Genomic DNA, 19,662 nt, shown 5'->3' on the forward strand with positions numbered 1-19,662 from the left:
ATCTGCCTGAATCGGCTTCCCTGCCTTTTCCTCCATGTCTCATATTTTTAGTAAATACTGTTCTGTGTTCTGTGAAGACTTCCCTGAGCTTCTTAAGCCAAATCAGCTTCCTCTCCTTTCTACCCCAATTCTAGATCGCCCATACGTCCGTCATATCTCATGGTATTACTGTTGTATATTTATGATGGTATGTATTTTAGTTTATCATGTTATTTATGGCCATCTTAGGTTTTCAGGCACTATGTTATTACTATTTGTCCTAATATTAATAAAATTTTTAATACCATTGTGAGTTCTTACTGTATGTTATGCCCTGTATGAATATATTATCTCTACTCATCACAAAACCCACAAGATGAGAATTAACATTATTACAATTTTTTAAAGGTGAGGAAAGTAAAACCACGAGAGACTATGCAGATGGCTAGTAGGAGCACTGAGCGTCAAGACAAAACCTATTTTACTTTAAAATCCATGCTTTTAACCACTACTCTAAAGTACTACCTTTAAATAATAATAGATAACATTTACTAAAGACTTGTTAAGTGTCAGGCTCTGTACCGTGCACTCCACATAAACTAGCTAATTTGATTCTCATAAAGACTCTGGGATGTAGATATAGTGATTATTATCTTAAGTTTTTTTTTTTTTTTTTTTTGAAGCGGAGTCTTGCTCTGTCGCCCAGGCTGGAGTGCAGTGGCGGATCTTGGCTCACTGCAAGCTCCATGCCTCGAGGTTTATGCCATTCTCCTGCCTCAGCTCCTAGTAGCTGGGACTGGTATACCACCTCGCCCTCAGCCCCCAACATTTTTACTAGAGCGGGGTTTCACGAGATTGCTCCAGAGATGATCTTAATCTCTGACTTTCGTGTCCTGTAAACCTCCCAAAAATGCTGAGATCCAGGCAAACCGCGCCCGGCCTTATCTTAAGTTTTTAAAAATGAAATTGAGGTTAATAATGTTTAAACGACCTGCCCAAGGTCACAGAACTCTGGGAACTTGATTCGAATTCAAGTCAGTCTCCCTCCAGAGCCTGAGGTCTTAACCACTACTGTATTCCATGACCAGAGAGTAGAAGCTTTTATCTTGGCAAACTCTATGCAGTTTTCAGGGATAACCCCTCTGGAAACAGAAAACTAGAGCATTACCCCTTCTGAGTAATACAAATCAACCAAATTGATGAACTCCCATAGTATACTGACCTTAGTACATGTGTGGATCCATTAATGGTTGTGGTTGAACAAGGGACAGTCTGGCCCAGAATGGAAGGTCTTCGGTAGCGCTCATCATCACAGCAGAGGATGATGAGGAAGGCACGTCTAAAAGACTTATTCAAGAAGGCGTAGAGAAAAGGGTTCAACCCGGAATTGATATAGCCAAGCCAGAGGAAAGCGGTCCACACCTGCCCAGGGACACTGTAGTCTATGAAAGGATCCACGATATTGGTGACAAAGAATGGTGCCCAGCAGAGGCAGAAGCAGCCCATGATGATGCACAGGGTCTTGGCTGCTTTGGTCTCTGTCCTCATGCGGTGAGTGCTATGCTGGTCTGCCGACTGAGGCCTGCTCTCAGAGGAGGCTCCTGCCCGTTGCAACATCTGGATCTGGTGGGCATGCTCCTTAGCTGTGACATAGATGCGGTAATAGGCCAGCACCATGAGGAGAAATGGGATGTAGAAGGCCACCACAGAGCAGGTGATGGCATAGGGCTTGTTGACCATGAAGACACAGTACGTAGAGTTAGAGTTCTGGTTGAACTTCCTCTTTTCTATCTGAGAGTTGGAGGGAGAGAGGAAATGAGGAAAGGAGGTAAAAAGGAAAGAAAAAGTGAAAAAGAAGTGGGAAAAATGGGGAAGAGTGTAAGAAAAGAAAAAGGGAAAATAAGAAAATGGAGGATTGGAAGATATAAAGAAGGGGAAGAGAACAGGGAAAGAAAATGGGAGAATAAAGGAGTAAAGGGGAAAGGAAAGGAAGAAGAAAATTTATCAGCAAAGCTTTGGTTTTCTTATACACCTACAACACAAAGAACCTTGATGACAGAAAAGGAACATGATCATATCCCAGGGCTCAGAGAACTTACCTGTACAAGAGGAGCTGAAGGCTCCAGGACAGAAGAGAAATAAAATAGAGACAGAATCATTTATTACATTTACCCAACCAGTAGTGAAATTCTGCCTCTATTCTCCCTTCCCTGTCTTCTTGCACATAACAGACCAGTGTCTCTTAACAGGATGCCTATAGATCGGTAACATTAGAGTCACCCGCAGTATATATTATAAGTGCAGATTCCTGTCCATTCCCTACTGCCACCCCTCCACTCTCATCCCTGGAAGATCTACTGATTCTAAATCTTTGGGCAATGAAGCTCAGATATATGCATTTTAAGCAAGTTTCTTCCAATAATTCTAAAGCTCATTAATATTTGAGAACCATTGCTCTATACCATCCTAAACTTAGCTCTTTTGAGGAATGCCATGGGACACTTTTCTAGAGTCATTTTTCTACTTATTGAATTCCCTGATGAAGGTTTGTCTCATTTAGATAACACAGAGTAACAGCCTGTGTTATAGTGTAACAGCCTGTGTTTTAGTGTAACAGCCAAGAAGGGCCTTAGAGTTTGGGGGAAAGAAAGGGTAGATATTTTAATGGGAGAAAAGAATATAAAGATTGGATAGGGCAAGGTCATGAGGGACTTTGGAACCCAACCAGAGTGAGAACCTAGACAACACTCAATGCTTCAACTTACTCTCCTCCCAGTCTCTCCTGAACCCACTTCATTTAGGTGTTCACCGTAATCACTCCATTGAAAATGCTCTGGTCAAGGCTATCAATGACCTCTATGTTGCCATTCCTCCTTTTAAATGAGCCATCTACAGCTTTGACATAGCTGAATCCTCCATTCTTCTTCTTTTTTCGAATATTTTATTGAACCAAAATACATATAAAGTACATAAAGTGTATATACAGATGAATCAATTATTACATAGTAAATATGCCTGTGTAATTTTTGTTCAAATCAAACTATAGAATATTATCGACAACCCAGCAGCCTCCCAAATGCCTTCTTCTTGTCATTAATATGCCCAAACATAGCCACTAATCTTTATCATCATAATATAATATTATTTATTTTCTAACTAAGTATCAAGATAATAAAACACACAATCTGTATCTTCGTTAACTTAATATTATAACACTCACATTATTGCATGTACAAGTAATTTATTCTTTTTCATTGTTGTATATTATTGCATTATAGGAATAAACTACAATATTACATATTCCAATATTGACAGACATTTGAGCCATTTTTTGGTTTGTGCTATTTTGCATAAAACTGTTAGGAATATTCTTGTACAAGCTTGTGTGTGTGTGTGTGTGTGTGTATTTTCATCTCTCTTAGGTATATACCCAGGACTGAAATTGCTGTATCATAGCTTGGGTATATATAGCCAAATGGTTCCCAAAGGGACTGTATCAATTTATATTCCCACCATGAGAGCTGAAGAGTCCCAGTTACTCCACATGCTCACCAACATTTGGAATTTATTGTCAGTATATAGTGGTATCTCATTGTGGATTTGTTGGTGATGTTGGTAAAGTTTATTTGATTACATAAGTAAAATACTCCATGTGTTTTTGACTCTTTCCATTGGTTTAGATTAGGATTTGTCTTATGTTTTGTTACTGAAAAGTGTCCTGGGCATCCATATCCAATAATTATAGTGCACTGACATCACTCCTTTTGGAAAGCATGTGAGACTGAGTTTCTGCATCTGTTTCTTGATTAGCACTCTGGTTCCTTCAATGGGACGAGAGCACTGCCTTCATAATGTTAAAATATTGCCTACATCTTGTCAGTCCCAATTCTTGCAGCTATATCTTCAGTTTCAATCCGAGTAAGTTGCCTCAAATCTCAGTGTGCCCTGTTCTCTGCATCTTTGTTCCCTGTTTACTATGTCCTGGCTATTTCTTTGTAATTTTAAATTAAATCCAATAAACTTGAATCAAATTTAAGTTCATCACAACCCTTCAGTTTCTTATTGCAGTTTTACTGTGCATTTCCTGAAAACTAATAATGTTAATCACTGTTTTGCCCTTTCGATATCCTCTCTTTTGAATTGATTTTTCAGGTATTTTCCCATTTTAAAAATTAACTTGTGACTCTCTTTCTTATTGATTTTTAATATAATAGTTCTTTTATATTCTAGATGTCCTTTGTCAGATTTATGTGTTGCAAATATATCACTCTGTGGCATGGCTTTTCACTCTAGTATCTTGTGATAGAAAGAAGTTCTGAAAGAACCTATACTTTTGGTTAGTGCTTTCTGTATCTTATTTCTGAAATCTTTGTTTACTCCTAAGTATAAAGATACTGGCCTGGCGTGGTGGCTTACACCTGTAATCCCAGCACCTTGCGAGGCTGAGGTAGGCAAATCACTTGAGGCCAGGAGTTTAAGACTAGCCTGGCCAACAAGGCAAAACACTGTCTCTATTAAAAATACAAAAATTAGCCAGGCATGGTGGCAGGCACCTGTAATTCAAGCTACTGGAGTGGCTGAGGCCCTAGAATCGCTTGAACCCAGGAGGCAGAGGTTGCAGTGAGCTGAGATCACACCACTGCACTCCAGCCTGGGTGACAGAGTAAGACTCGGTCTCAAAGATATTGTGAAGAGATGTAAAGACATTCTTTTACATGATCACTTAGCATATCATTATTGTGTTAATTTTTATGTCTTTTTTTTTCTTTTTTTTTTTACAGGGTCTTGCTCTGTTGCCCAGGCTGGAGTGCAGTTGTGCTCACTACAACCTCTGACTCTCAGGCTCTAGCAGTTCTCCCTCCTCAGCTTCCCTAGTAGCTGGACTACAGGTGTGGGCCACCACGCCCAGTTAATTTTAAAATAATTTTTGTAAAGATAGGGTTTCATTGTGTTGCTCAGACTGGTCTCAAACTCTAGGCTCAAGCTATCAACAAGTCTCAGCCTCCCAAAGTGCTGGGATTACAGGCACGAGCCACTGTGCCTGACCAGTTTTTACGGTTAATTCTTCTACTCACCTGAAATTATTTTTTCTGTATGGTATGATATACAAGATATGGATATTCAATTGACCCCTGCAGCATGTATTGAATGGATTATCTTTTCCTAGTTGCACTGTGGTGTAACCTTGGTCACAAATCAGGGGACTGTATATGCACATGGCTCCACGTTTGGATTTCCTATTTGTTCTCTTGAGTTGTCTCTCTCTGCACATACTGTTTTAACTTCTATAACTTCTTAGACATCTGGTTATAAAAGTCTTTGAACTGTGGTTTCTTTTCCTGAAGACTCTTGGATAATCTTTTATCTCAGTATTTCCATAGAAAATTTAAATTAATGTCTCAGTTTCTGTAAAAATCTAGAGTTTTGATTGGACTGAGAGTAAAATGATCAAGGGAAACTGACATCTTTACAATGTTAAGTCTTCGAATTAACTAACATGGTAATTCCTTCCCTTTGTCTTTTTTTTTTTTGAGACGGAGTCTCGCTCTGTCGCCCAGGCTGGAGTGCAGTGGCCAGATCTCAGCTCACTGCAAGCTCCGCCTCCCGGGTTCACGCCATTCTCTGGCCTCAGCCTCCCTAGTAGCTGGGACTACAGGCGCCCGCCACCTCGCCCGGCTAGTTTTTTGTATTTTTTAGTAGAGACGGGGTTTCACCGTGTTAGCCAGGATGGTCTCGATTTCCTGACCTCGTGATCCGCCCGTCTCGGCCTCCCAAAGTGCTGGGATTTTTAAGTATATTTCAATAATACTTTTTAATTTTATAATTTTCTTTGTGTCTTACACATCTTTTGTTAGATTTGTTTCTAAGTGTTTTATGTTTTTATTCTATTGTAAATGGTATCACGTTAAAATTGTTGTTCCTAATTGTTGCTAATAGGCAGAACTTGGTAAGGCTTTTTATTGCAAGCTGGCTGTGTATTCAGCAACTTTGCTAAGTTAGATGTCAACTAATATTTCATCTTTACATCCTTTTGAATTTTCTCCAGGAAATACTCATATGATCTGCAAATAATGGCAGTTACAGTTTTTTCTTTTTCCAATCCTAATGTCACTTTCTCTTGCTTTATTGAGCTTGATAGGACCTCCCATCTGATTTTGAATAAAAATGAGAGTAGTTGACACCTTGTTGCACTCCTAGTTTTAGGGGCTGAGCCTTCAATAATTTACTAAGTATGATATTTGCTAAAAATTGTATGTCAACAGCCTCTACTTGATTAAGGAAATTACCTTCTATTCTTAGTTTGATGAGATTTTTAAAAAATCATGAATGGGTATTGAATTTTGTCAAAGCATTTTTGGCAGTAACCAAATGAACATGTGGGTTTTCTCCCCTTTCTTTTACTGATGCAATGGATTACATTGATTGCATTACAATTCCTGGAATACGTCATATTTATACTGGACCCTGTGACACATTAGTATTTTTCTTAAGGATTGAAGGACTTTTCCACCAACTGTGAACACTGTCTGCTGACAGGTCTTAGTCATCAACCTCTAGAAATAGCTCTTGACTGAAGACAGCTGCTTAACCCAATGTCACTTACCCTTCTTGGGATCCATCTGCATCCAGTGTGAATATACATATGCATGAAGATATGAAGAATATATACCTATATGATATACTCACAAACATGCTGTTTTATTCCTGTACATATTCAGCATCTTGTTTTATAGACTATTATAAGGTTATCATGTATCATCCTCTTGAATTCATATTTTTATCATCATAAAATATTTCTACCTCAAGAAATATTACTTTCTTTAAATTTTATTCTATCACTTTTAACAGTAGAGTAACACCAGCTTTCTTTGAATTATCACTTGCATAGTGTATGTATTTCTATTATTTTATTTTCAATTTTTCTGTCACTTTATTTTTAACGGTGCTCTCTTAAAAGCAGCATATATTTGTATTTTGTTTGATGCAGTCTGACAACTTTGTCTTTTAGCATCTATTCTTTAAATAATTTAATATTTAATACAATTACAAATTCATTTAGGTTTGTCTATGATCTTACTGTTACCTATTAACCTTTTCTGTTTCTTCTTTCCTTGTTTCCATATTTATTGCTTATTTTCAGAATAATACCTGTTTATATTAACACATTACCTCTCTCTTTCTATTAGCTTATTGAATATATATTCTTTTATTATCTTTATTTTAGTGGCTACAACTCATTACAATCTATTTCATACATTTGCCATTTCCTTGGCAATGCAAAGATCCCAAACAGTCCGTCTCCATTTACCTGCCCCACACCTGCCTTTTATGCTATTGTTTTCATGCATTTTAATCCTACATATATTTGAAAACCCACAAGACATTAATGTTATTGTTATTTTAATAGTCAGTGTTCTCTTACACTATCCACATATTTATCATTTCCAGTGCTCTGCACTCTGTCCTGTGTTATGGTGCTTCTATCTGGGATTATTTTCTTTTTGACTGAAAAATTCTCATTTTAGTCACAGTACAAAACCTGGTGTGGAAAAATTCCCTTCGTTTTTGTTTGCCTGAAAATCATCTTGTCTTAATATCATCTTAATTTTTAAAGCACATTTTCACTGGGTATGGAATTTTAAGTTGTAGATTTTCACCAAGTCATTCCATTATCTTCTCACTTCTTTCATTTTATTACATGGTCAGCTGTAAGTCTTCTTTTCCTTGTTAAATTTAATTTATTATTTTTCTCTAATTACTTTTGAGATTTATCAACTTGTCTTTGATTTTCAGCAATTTTTAAAATGAATTTTCTAGATATAGTTTTCTTCTTTATTTAACCTGCTGGGGCTTTGTGGAGTTTCTTGAATCTGTGACTGATGGCTTTTATCTTTTTGGAAAATTCTTAGGCACTATTTCTACTAATATCACATCTACCCATTCTCTCTCTCTTCAAATAGAATACTAATTATATGGACGTTAGAACTTTTCTGTATTTTTTTTTATATATATATGTAACATATATATGCATATACATAAAAGTATATATATGGACACACACATATATTCTGATATGCTACATATATACATATATATCAGAATGATCTGTAATAAAATTTTATCCATTTATCTCTATGTGCTTCAATCAATATTTTATTACAAGGTTATGGTGTAACATCCTCTTGAATTGATATTTTTATCATTATGAAAAATGAAAAATGATATCATCTAAATTCCAGTTTACTACAGGTGTTCTCAGATATGTCAAATCTACTATTAAATTTATCATTATACTTATTTATTTCAGTGTATTTATTAGTTGCAGTATTTCCATTCAATTCCCTCATCCTTTTTTTTTTTTTTTTTTGAGACTGCGTCTTGCTCTGTCACCCAGGCTGGAGTGCAATGGCACAATCTTGGCTCACTGCAACCTCTGCCTCATGGGCTCAAGCAATTCTTCTGCCTCAGTCTCCTGAGTAGCTGGGACTAAAGGTGCATTCCACCATGCCCAGTTAATTTTTGTATTATTAGTAGAGATGGGGTTTCATCATATTGGCCAGGCTGGTCTTGAACTCCTGACCTTGCGATCTGCCCGCCTCAGCCTCCCAAAGTGCTGGGATTACAGGTGTGAGCCACCATACCCGGCCAAAAATTCCTTTTTTTTTTTTTTTTGGTAGATGCTCCTTGTCTAATTACTCCATTATCTAGATTGCCTATGAGACTGTTTCCGTTGTCTTTCTATGTTTGTGGGTTTTGGCCATTTAGTCTTGCCTCCTACAAGGTCTGGTGACTTAATTAAAGGACAGACATTATGTATAAAAAAAAGTACAGGTACTCTGGATGGTAGTAGCCTTCCCACAACTCGATGTATCCTGGGACCAATTTTAAACAAGTGCCTTACAACTTCCTTATGGAATACATATCCCTGCTAATGAATCCAGACCATAGATTTTGATCTTCATTATAAGTTTAGTATGTCAAAGCTGGAGGACTCTTAAAGATTAGTATCTAGACAGAGAGATGGTTAATTTTATGTGTTAACTTGACCAGGCATGGGGTACCTACACATTTAGTCAAGCATTATTCTGGGTGTGTCTATGAGGAAATTTTTGGATGAGATTAACATTTGAATCAGTAGACTGCCAATCACCAGTCACCTGCCACCAGTGCAGGTGAACCTCATGCAATCCATTGAAGGCTTGAATAGCAGGGAACTCATGCTGCCTTACTGCCTTCAAGCTGTGATATCAGTTTTTTCCTGCCTCTGGACTCAAACTAAAACATTGGCTCTGCTGGGGCTCCCGTGTCCCTGCATTTGGACAGGAACTACACTATTGGCTGTCCTGGGACTCTAGCTTGCTGACTGCAGATCTTGGTACTGGTAAACCTCCATAATCACATGAGCCAATTCCTTACAGTATCTCTCTCTTTCTCTCTCCGTCTCTCTACACACACACACACACACACACACACACATAGACACACACACCCACCCATTAGTTATGTTTATCTGGAGAACCAATACACAGGGATTGGAATAATGCCTGGCATATGTTGCATGGCCTCCTAGATCCCTGGTAGACCTTCTTCTCCATTGAGAATGAATGGATCTTCTCATCACAGTGCTTCACCAAGTGACACAGTTCAGAGCTGGGCTCAGGGCTTAGTTCTCTCAACTTCTAGCCTGGAGGTCTCTTCATTCCCCAGCAGCCTCTACCCACATGATATATCTTCTTCAGGTCCATGTCAGCTGATATGGTTTGGCTGTGTCCCCACCCAAATCTCATCTTGAATTGTAGCTCCTATAATTCTTACGTGTTGTGGGAGAGACATGGTGGGAGATAATTGAATTATGGGGTGGTTTCTCCCATACTTTTCTCATGGTAGTGAATATGTCTCACGAGATCTGATGGTTTTATAATAAGAAACCCCCTTTGCTTGGCTCTCATTCTGTGTTGTCTGCAGCCATGTAAGATGTGCCTTTTGCCTTCCACCGTGATTGTGAGGCATCCCCAGGCATGTGGAACTGTGCGTCCATTGAGCCTCTTTTTCTTTATAAATGACCCAATCTGGGGTTTGTCTTTATCAGCAGTGTAAAAATGGACTAGTACATCAGCCTTATAGACTCTCCACATAAAATGGAATAAAGACCTTTTGGGGCAAATGACATGCCTCAGGCCCTGGAGTCTAAGCTTGGAATACTTGTCCAGTTATTTACAAGCTGTGTGACATTGGGCATGTTTCTTAACCTTAACCTACATAAGCTTGTGAGCCTGGGTTTTCTCATCTGAGAAATGGAAGAAATAACTATACTGTCCACAGAAGGAGGTTTTCAAGATTGTATATAAAGTATTTAGCATACTCTGGCATACAGCTATGTTAAAGAAAAAATTATTCATGACATTTGTTAAAGCAGTAAAGTAGACTTTATTCAGGACTATCAACATAGGTTATAGTGACTACTGTGATGGGATTTTACAGTAGAAGAGAGAGATTGAAATAGAACAAGCGAAAGTGGAAATTTATGGTGAGTGGAAAACATGGTGAGTGGGGGTCAGTGGATGGAAAATTATCAATAGGAAACATCAGGAGTAAGAGAGGATTCTGGCTAAAAAAAACCTAGCAGGGCTCTTGCTGAAGGCAGGCCAAGGTGATCATAAATCACCTGGGAGCTGGTGGAGGATGAAGAACCCAATCAAATATTGAGGGTGGGGGATTCTGGCTAAACCAACTTAGCAAGATTCTTGCGAAAGTTGGGGTATGCAAAAACACACATAGAAGTCCAAAAGTCAAGACCTAGATGGGACAAGGATTTAGACAAGTCTGACTAAAGTTGGGTTAAGGAGAGGATCTTTGTCAGTACACATTCAAAAGTGTTAACTTTTTTTGTTGTTTTTTTAAATTATCACCCAGACCACTATCAGATTCTTAGAATACTCAATCTAATATTATTTATTCATTTAGGAATCCCATGCAAAGTTATCAGACAGTAAACCAGTGGGGTCTGTGTGGATACTCACCAAATCAATTATGCCAATGTTATTCCAGCCTTGCATTATAGGGAGAAAAGAAATAAACGTGGGGATGACCCAGCAGCCTCCCAGCATTAATGCAATGCGCAGAGGGGTCATCTTGTTCCTATAGACCAAAGGCTGGCAGCAGATGGCGTAATACCTGGAGAGAGAATAGAGGGCAGAGCATAGCAATGGGCAAGGAGGAACGGGAGGGAGAGAGGAGAATATATGAGAGAGAAGAGGGGAGGAAGAGGGGATGGGGAAAGGGATAGAGAAGAGCAAACATTGAGGAGAAGAGTTGAAGGGGAAGTAGAGAATAAAATAAGGAAAGAAGAAAAGAAAGAATAAAGGGTAAAAAGAGGAGAGCAAGTGGCAGACGAAGGGACAAAGAAGGAAGACAGAAGGGAGAAAAGAACAGAGGAAAGGAAAATTGATTATATGATACAATATGATATACTGAGCTGTGAGTTTCTGTTAATAATAATATCAATATATGCTTTGGATCACATCTGAGAATCATTGCCTACAGTTGGCCCCACAGTCCTCTCCATCTCCCAATATCTGGAGGAGCTCCACACACACCAGAAGGTCTTTTCTATCTCTGGCGCTGTTCCAACGCTATCCCGATGCCTGTGCATTGAGGAGCTTCTGCCCAGCCCTCTGGGCCTCAGTGTCCAGGCAACTGTAATCTATTTGATTAGAACTTGAAGAGACCCAGGCATCCTCTACATCTGGGCTCTAACCACTGTCTCTGAGATTTGTCCCCTTACCCTTGATCACCTGCCTACATGGAAGTGGAGCTCTAAGTCAGTGTTTTTTGTTTTTTAAATTGTGGTTCAAGGATTCCCCTCCATCCCCCCATCACTGCCACACTGAATCAAACTCACCGGAGGAAGTCTTTTTAAAATGCAGATCCCAAGGATCTCCTGAATCAGAGCCTATTGGTGAACAACCTGGAGCTTGCATGTTGACAAGTGTGAGTTATTACTGCTCTTTGCTAAGGATACTAAGTTCCCCCTTCCAAACGTGTACACTTCTTGGCCTCCTTATGGCTGGGTAGAACCAAGTGACTGGTCCTGACCAATGAATCATGAACAGAATTGACATGCATCACGTTTGGGATAAACTATTTAACTGTTTCTAGGATACTAAGAATGTAAAATTTTGAATATTTCCCGCTCCATCATTTCCTATCTACTGGATGAGACCACCCCACGTTCATTTATTAGGGTCTGACCTCTCTCATGGGACTCACTGCTCACTCTCTTTTGATTCCATGTTCTGCCTATGATACTAGCTTTCTTCCTGCCTCCAGACAGAGGTACAACCTGCCCATTCAACAGTCTGGCCTCTAACTTCTAGACCGTTCCTGCATGTTATTCTGGCCTTGGAGATCACCTCTTCCATGACCAGGCATGACATGGAATTTCACAACAGGCAGAACGCTACAGTAGATCTATCATTTATTTCTCTTTGGGAGAGTACAAAATATAAATGCAAAAAGAGCCTGGAGGCTAAGTCTATTCTTTAAGGTTTTATACCTTTTAATGATGAACCACCCCCATACACCCCTCATTTTATGCAGTTCACTTTGTTAATTTTTCCCACCTCTTCTTTTCTTTTCTTAATTCAAAGCATAACTAACATAACAATGGCTATATTCTTTGAAGAGGTGGTAGTAGGATGGGTTGAGAGGGTGGAATGAGGAGAGCCCAGTGTTGGAGCATGAGGAGCAGGTGTCTTAGGAGCAGGGAAAGGAGAAATATCCCCTTTCCTACAAGGCATTGAGGAGCAGCTGACCGCATTGTGCCAAGAGCTCCTTGTAGCTGGCAAGCTTGGTGGGGTGTCCAGATGTGGGCCAGAGTGCAAGAAACAACAGATCAAAGAATGGGAGAGAGGCTTGCTCAGAAAAACCATTGTCTCCATTATAATTCTGACATGGCCACAAAATCAAACTAAAGATAACTCAATCGTTGAAAGAATCATGATTAGCTGGATTCCCTTCATAGTGTTGGCTTACAAGAAAGGCAAATTATAACTGAGTAGCAAATTTTTCTGAATGGTGATATTCATAATCATCAGAGGTTTATTATTAACATACAATTAATGATGAATTTGAAGTGGATGAAATATACTTTTTTTTTTTTTTCAAATTTTGTTTCCTTCTTGATTTCCTGTTAGGGGGCAAGTTTCTTTCCATTTAACATCCTTCCTCCTTTCTCTTGTTACTAGCACTTCAAATCCTTCGGGAGTTATCTCTTTGCTGTTGCTGTAGTATTGTTAGGAAAACAAATGATGGGGCGCTGACTTTTCTAGCCTAGGAGTGACCCGATCAGACTTTCTCCTGGGACTCAATGTCCTGCAGAAAGATGCAAGGTGGGTAAGTTAGCAGAGGGCCCTTTATCCCAGCAGCAGCCCCCTGGCAGGGCTGGGATTCATTCCTCTTCCAAAAGATATGTTGAAGTCCCAACTCCCAGTAACCTTGGAATGTGACCTTATTTAGACACAGGGTTTTATAAGAACCAATCAAATTAAAATGAGGTCTTCAGGGTGATCCTGAATCCAATGTGACTGATGTCCTTATGAAAATAAAAATTTTGACACAGAAACTGATATGCACAGTAGGAAGGTGGCCATGAGAAGATGGAAGATTAAAGTGATGTGTCCATAAGCCAAAGAACACGTAAAGTTGCCAGCAACCAGCAGAAGCCAGATAGAGGCAAGAAAGGATCCTTCCCCTACATGTTCCAGAGGGATAATGGCCCTATTGATACCTTTATTTCAGACTTCTAGCCTTTAGAACAGTGAGACAATAAGTGTGTATTGTTCTAAGCCATCCAGTTTGTGGTATCTGTTACGACAGCTTTAGCAAACTAACACAGTTGGCTAACAACAATCTGTTGCTTGCAAGCAAAGTATCCTGCCTCACACAGAGCAGTAAAACTGGCTTGAATGCCAGATATATCTTTCATAGTATACTTTTTTTCTAAGTAAAAATATCTTTTGTTTCATTCAATATACTTTCAGAACATAGCTCAAGTTTTGGCATCCTTTCTTCTATTATCCCAAAAATGCAATAGAGGAATAAATGAAGAATGAATTCTGCCCTATTGTTGTTGTGTAATCAATATAATTTTTGAGGTTTAGAACCAGGTGCTAAGATGTTGCCAAGAGCAGATTTCAGAAATTTTGGTTGGATCTCCAGTGTCACAAAAATCCAAAAGTTCAAAAACACAAGGCCAAACTAAGTATCCTGCAGGGCACTATTCACCACAACCAAGGTATGGAACCAACCTAAGCATTTATCAGTGGATAAATTAATATAGAAAATGTGGTATATACACATGATGGGGTATTATTCCACCATAAAACAAATAAAACTCTGTCATTTCCAGCAGCATGGATGGAACTGGAGGACATTATGTTAATTGAATAAGCCAGGCACAGAAGGACAAATATTGCATGTTGTCACTCGTGTGAGGGAGCTAAGAAAATTGATCTCATGGAGGTAAAGCATAGAATGATGGTTACCACAGGCTGGGAGGGGTAGTATGTAGGGGGAGTATGAAGAGGGGTCAGTGAATGCATACAAAAATACAATTAGATAGTGGGAATAAGATCTAGTATTTGGGTGGGATAATTGGGTGACTGTAGTTAACAATCACTTATTGTATCTTTCAAAATAGCTAGAGGAGTAGATTTCGAATGCTCTCAACACAAAGAAACGATAAATGTTTGAGGTGATGGACACCCCAACTACCATGATTTGATCACTACACATTGTATGCTTGTATCAAAATATCCCATGTACCCCATAAGTATGTACAACTATCATGTAACCATAAAATTTAAAATCTTTTACATAAATAAATAATATCATGCAGGATAAAAAGTATGTTTGAGAAAGCAGGGTGTTTTACCTGAGAAAATTATTTGATTTCCATAAATGGATGTGGATGTTTAGAGGGTTATGTCGGGAAAATAATAGAATTTACAGAAGAGGGCTTTAGAATGTATGGTTATATTGGTGCTCATAAAATTTTTATGAAAGCCTTTCTTTCTAAATCTAGCTTGGCCAGGGCTACTGCCAGTTTCCCTTGACATAATGAACAATAATATTGTCCTACATTCTGCTGTCCAAATGTTCTATGCTTTAATTTGCTTCACCCTAGATTTCTAGGAGCTGCTGCTACATAGAATTAAATAGTAGTAACAGGCTTCCTTTTAAAATTCAGCTTAAAGGAGGATACTGTGAACGTAGTACACATTTTACCAATCCCTTACACATTTTTTAATTTGAGACAGAATCTTGTTCTGTCTGTCCCAGGCTGTTGTGCTTATGTGATCTTGGCTCACTGAAACCTCTACCTCCCGGGTTCAACTGATTCTCCTGCCTAGCTTCCTGAGTATCTGGAACTATAGGTGTGCACCACCACACCCAGCTAATTTTTGTATTTTTAGCAGGGACAGGGTTTCACATGTTGGCTAGGCTTGTCTTGAATTCCTGGCCTCAAGTGATCTACCCGCCTTGGCCTCCCAAAGTGCTGTGATTACAGACATGAGCCACCACACCTGGTGCCCTTACACATTTTACATATATAGTCAGTTCCCTGGAAAACGCATGCCAGAAACAAAGTACCTAGACAGTCAGCCCGTCCTGTAGGGGGGCTAAGGTGGAATACATAGAAACATGCCCAAACACAGATGTAGAAAGTTGCTCTTGCAGGATCTGGAGTGGTTAGGCAAGGGTAGGAAGACTCCTTTTTCTCCTTTTTAAAAATCATCAATAAGTAAAGGGGGAAAAAGTATTTTATTTTACTTAAATTTAAATTAGGTTAGGTAAATTGTTAGTGACAGGTGAGGATATGAATAAGAAAAATACTGAATTACGTCTAGGTATATGTTTTACTTGCATTTTGACCTCTACATCTTCTTCAGTCTGGTCCTCTGTCTTACAGTAAACATAATTTGATTTTTGAATGGGATTGAGTATAGAATATAAGGTTCTTATTTGGAGTTCGAATTCCAGCATCTACTTAACTTCATGTGCTCAATATTCACACCAAGGCCTGGCACCCTTGAGGTAGAAGCCCTAAATAAGTCACCCCATATCCTTCAATGTCTTTCTGATCTTTGCTTTCAAGCAAAAAATCTAGAAAAGTAAACATCCTCTGAAGGCTGGACTCAAGAATGCAAATTAAGTAGGTGAAAACAAACACCACTGAATAAAGGGATTAATAAAAATTGAGTTCTAGTGTTAACTAATGGTCCTTCCTTAAAATTTTAATATTTGTCTGTAGATAAGACTAGACAGAAATCTGATAACTTGACTTTTATGTATTGTGGTTGATATTCAGTTCCTATATTTGGATTATAATGTCCCTGTTAATAACAGAAGGAAAACTGACCTGTCATGAACTACTCCTGCAACACATAATCACCACCACTAGACAGAATTAACTAATTAAATCTGCAAGTTCTTTGGACGGAGGTAAGGCAAAATGCACTGGCTGATTTGATAATAATAGCTACTATTTATTTACTGACCAAGGGCTCTGCCCATTTGATCTCATTTAATCCTCACAACTATTAGATTGGTGCAAAAGTAATAGTGGTTTTTGCCATCAAGAATAATGGCAAAAACCATGATTATTTTGCATCAACCTAACACTTTTGAGACAGGAACTGTAAATATATCCATTTCACAGATGAGGAAAGGGAAGCACAGGAGTGTTTGAAATTTGCCCAGTCTCACAGGTGGTAAGAACTGAGCTGGCATCTAGCTCAGGCAGCCTGACTCAAGAGCCAGGACATAAACCTCCTATCATTTCACTCAGCTGCCTCTCATTGAAGAGGCACTTTGGAAACAATCAAAACATGAAAATACTGAATCTCAGAACTTGAAGGATGCTGAGAATCATGAAATCCTCAGGTCCTCTGATATGGTTTCGATGTACCCCCAAATCTCATCTTGGATTGTGGCTCCCACAATTCCCATGTGTTGTGGGAGGGACCCAGTGGGAGGTGGTTGAATCATGGGGGTAAGTCTTTCCCGTGTTGTTCTCATGATGGTAAATGGGTCTCACAGGATCTGATGGTTTTATAAAGGGGATTTTCCCTGCACAATCTCTCTTCTCTAGTCTGCTGCCATGTGAGACATGGCTTTCACCTTCTACCATGAATGTGAGGCTTCCCCATCCACGTTGAACTGTGAGTCCATTGAACCTCTTTCTTTTGTAAATTGCCCAGTCTTGGGTATGCCTTTATCAGCAGCAAGAAAATGGACTAATCCAGTAAATTGGTACCAGGAGTGGGGTGCTGATGAAAAGATACCTAAAAATGTGAAAGTGACTTTGGAACTGAATAACAGGCAGAGGTTGGAACAGTCTGGAGGGCTCAAAAGAAGACAGGAAGATGTGAGAAACTTTGGAACTTTCTTAAGACTTGTTGAATGGCTTTGACCAAAATGCTGATGATGATATAGACAGCAAAATCTAGGCTGAGGTGGTCTCAGATAGAGATGAGAAACTTGTTGGGAACTGGAGCAAAGGTGGCTCTTGTTATGATTTACCAAAGAGTCTGGTGGCATTTTACCCCTGCCTGAGAGACTTGTGGAACTTTGAACTTGAGAGAGATGATTTTGGGTATCTGGTGGAAGAAATTTCTAAGCAGCAAAGCATTCAAGAGGTGACTTGGGTACTGTTAAAAGAATTTAGTTTTATAAAACTAAAAAGCAGAGCATAAAATTTTGGACAATTTGCAACCTGACAATGCAATAGAAAAGAAAATCCCATTTTCTGAGGAGAAATTCAAGCTGGCTGCAGAAATTTGCATAAGTAACAAGAAGCTTAATGTTAATCCCCAAGACAATGGGGAAAAGTCTCCAGGCCATGTTAGAGGTCTACATGGCAGCTCCTCCTATCAAAGGTCTGGAAGCTTAAGAGAAAAAAAAATGGTTTTGTGAGCCAGGCCCAGGGACTCTGTACTGTGTGCAGCCTAGGGACTTGGTGCCATGTGTCCCAGCCACTCCAGGCATGGCTGAAAGGGGCCAACATAGAGCTCAGGCCATGGCTTCAGAGGGTGCTTCCATGTGTTGTTAAGCTTGCAAATGCACAGAAGTCAAGAATTAAGGTTTGGAAACCTCCACCTAGATTATAGAGGATGTATGGAAATGCCTGGATGCCCAGGCAGAGGTTTGCTGCAAAGGCAGGGCCCTCATAGAGAACCTCTGCTAGAGCACTGCAGATGGGAAAAGTCAGGTTGGAACCCCTGTGCAGAGTCCTTACTGGGCCTCCACCTAGTAGAGCTGTGAGAAGAAGACAACCATCCCCAGACCCCAAAATTGTAGACCCACCAATGGCTTGCGCCATGCACCTTGAAAAGCCACAGACACTCAATGCCAGCCTGTGAAAGCAGATGGGAGGGAGTCTGTACCTTGCAAAGCCACAGGAGTGGGGCTGCCCAAGACCATGGGAAGCTACCTCTTGCATCAGCATGACCTGCATGTGAGACATGGATTCAAAGAAGATCATTTTGGAGCTTTAAGATTTTACTACCCTGCTGGATTTCAGACTTGCATGGGGCCTGTAGCCCCTTTGTTTTGGTCAATTTCTTCCATTTGGAATGACTGTATTTACCTAATGCCTGTACCCTCATTGTATCTAGAAAGTAATTAAATTGCTTTTGATTTTACAGGCTCATAGACAAAAGGGACTTGCCTTGTCTCAGGGGAGACATTGGACTGTGGATTTCTGATTTAATACTGAAATGAGTTAAGACTTTTGAGGAACTGTTGAGAAGGCATTATTGGTTTTAAAATGTAAGGACATGAGATTTGGGAGAAGCCAGGAGTGGAAGGATATGGTTTGGCTGTGTCCCCACTCAAACCTCATCTTGTATTGTGGCTCCCACCATTCCCATGTGTTGTGGGAGGAACCCAGTTGGAGGTGGTTTAATCACTGGGTGGGTGTTCCCCATGCTGTTCCCATGATGGTGAGTGGGTCTCAAAATATCTGATGGTTTTATAAAGGGGAGTTTCCCTGTACAAGCTCTCTTCTATTGTCTGCCACCATGTGAGGTGTGCCTTTCCCCTTCTTCCATGATTGTGAGGCTTCCCAGTCATGTGGAATTGTGAGTCCATTAAACCTCTTTCTTTTGCAAATTGCCCAGTCTTTGTTATGTCTTTACCAGCAGTGTGAAAATGGGCTAATACATCCCCTCTAAAATGAAGTGTGTACCCAAACCTGCTTAATTTTTCTAGGGATTTGGAACTCACCAGGTCCTACTGCAGTACATTCTAAACTTAAGAGCATGCTAAAGTTAAGAAAGTTTCCTCTAAAAATCAATTTTTGGTAACTTCCAGTTTTTCCCTCTGGCTTAATTTAAATTTCTATCTAATTCTTTTTCTGCATAGTGCTTCTAGAGGCATCTAAAGTGGGCTTTTACATCCCTCTGAAGTCTTATTTTCTGCAGGTAAAAAATTCCCTGTTGCTCTCAACCAGGGGTGACTTTGCTCACCAGGAGACATTTGACAATGTCTGGAGACTTTGTTGTTGTTGTCGTCACAACTAGGAAGGAAATGCTACTGGCATCCAGTGGGTAGAGGTCAGAAATTCTGCTCAATATCCTACAGTGCACCAATAACAATACTGGTCTATGTCAGTAGTGC

General features: G+C 39.5%; 1 protein-coding gene across 2 annotated transcripts in view; it reads right to left on the reverse strand.

Moving 5' to 3' along the window:
• HTR4 (5-hydroxytryptamine receptor 4) overlaps positions 1-19,662 on the reverse strand; it is a 162,276-nt gene that overhangs the window by 25,666 nt on the left and 116,948 nt on the right. For both annotated transcript variants that reach the window (XM_021939851.2, XM_031666534.1), the window contains 2 exons: positions 11,001-11,154; positions 1,202-1,770 (listed from right to left, as the gene is read on the reverse strand). In XM_021939851.2, coding sequence (XP_021795543.1) covers positions 1,202-1,770; positions 11,001-11,154 — 723 coding nt within the window. The remainder of the gene's footprint in view (positions 1-1,201; positions 1,771-11,000; positions 11,155-19,662) is intronic.

Source organism: Papio anubis, chromosome 5 (genome assembly GCF_008728515.1).
Source record: "Papio anubis isolate 15944 chromosome 5, Panubis1.0, whole genome shotgun sequence".
Lineage (NCBI taxonomy): Eukaryota > Metazoa > Chordata > Mammalia > Primates > Cercopithecidae > Papio > Papio anubis.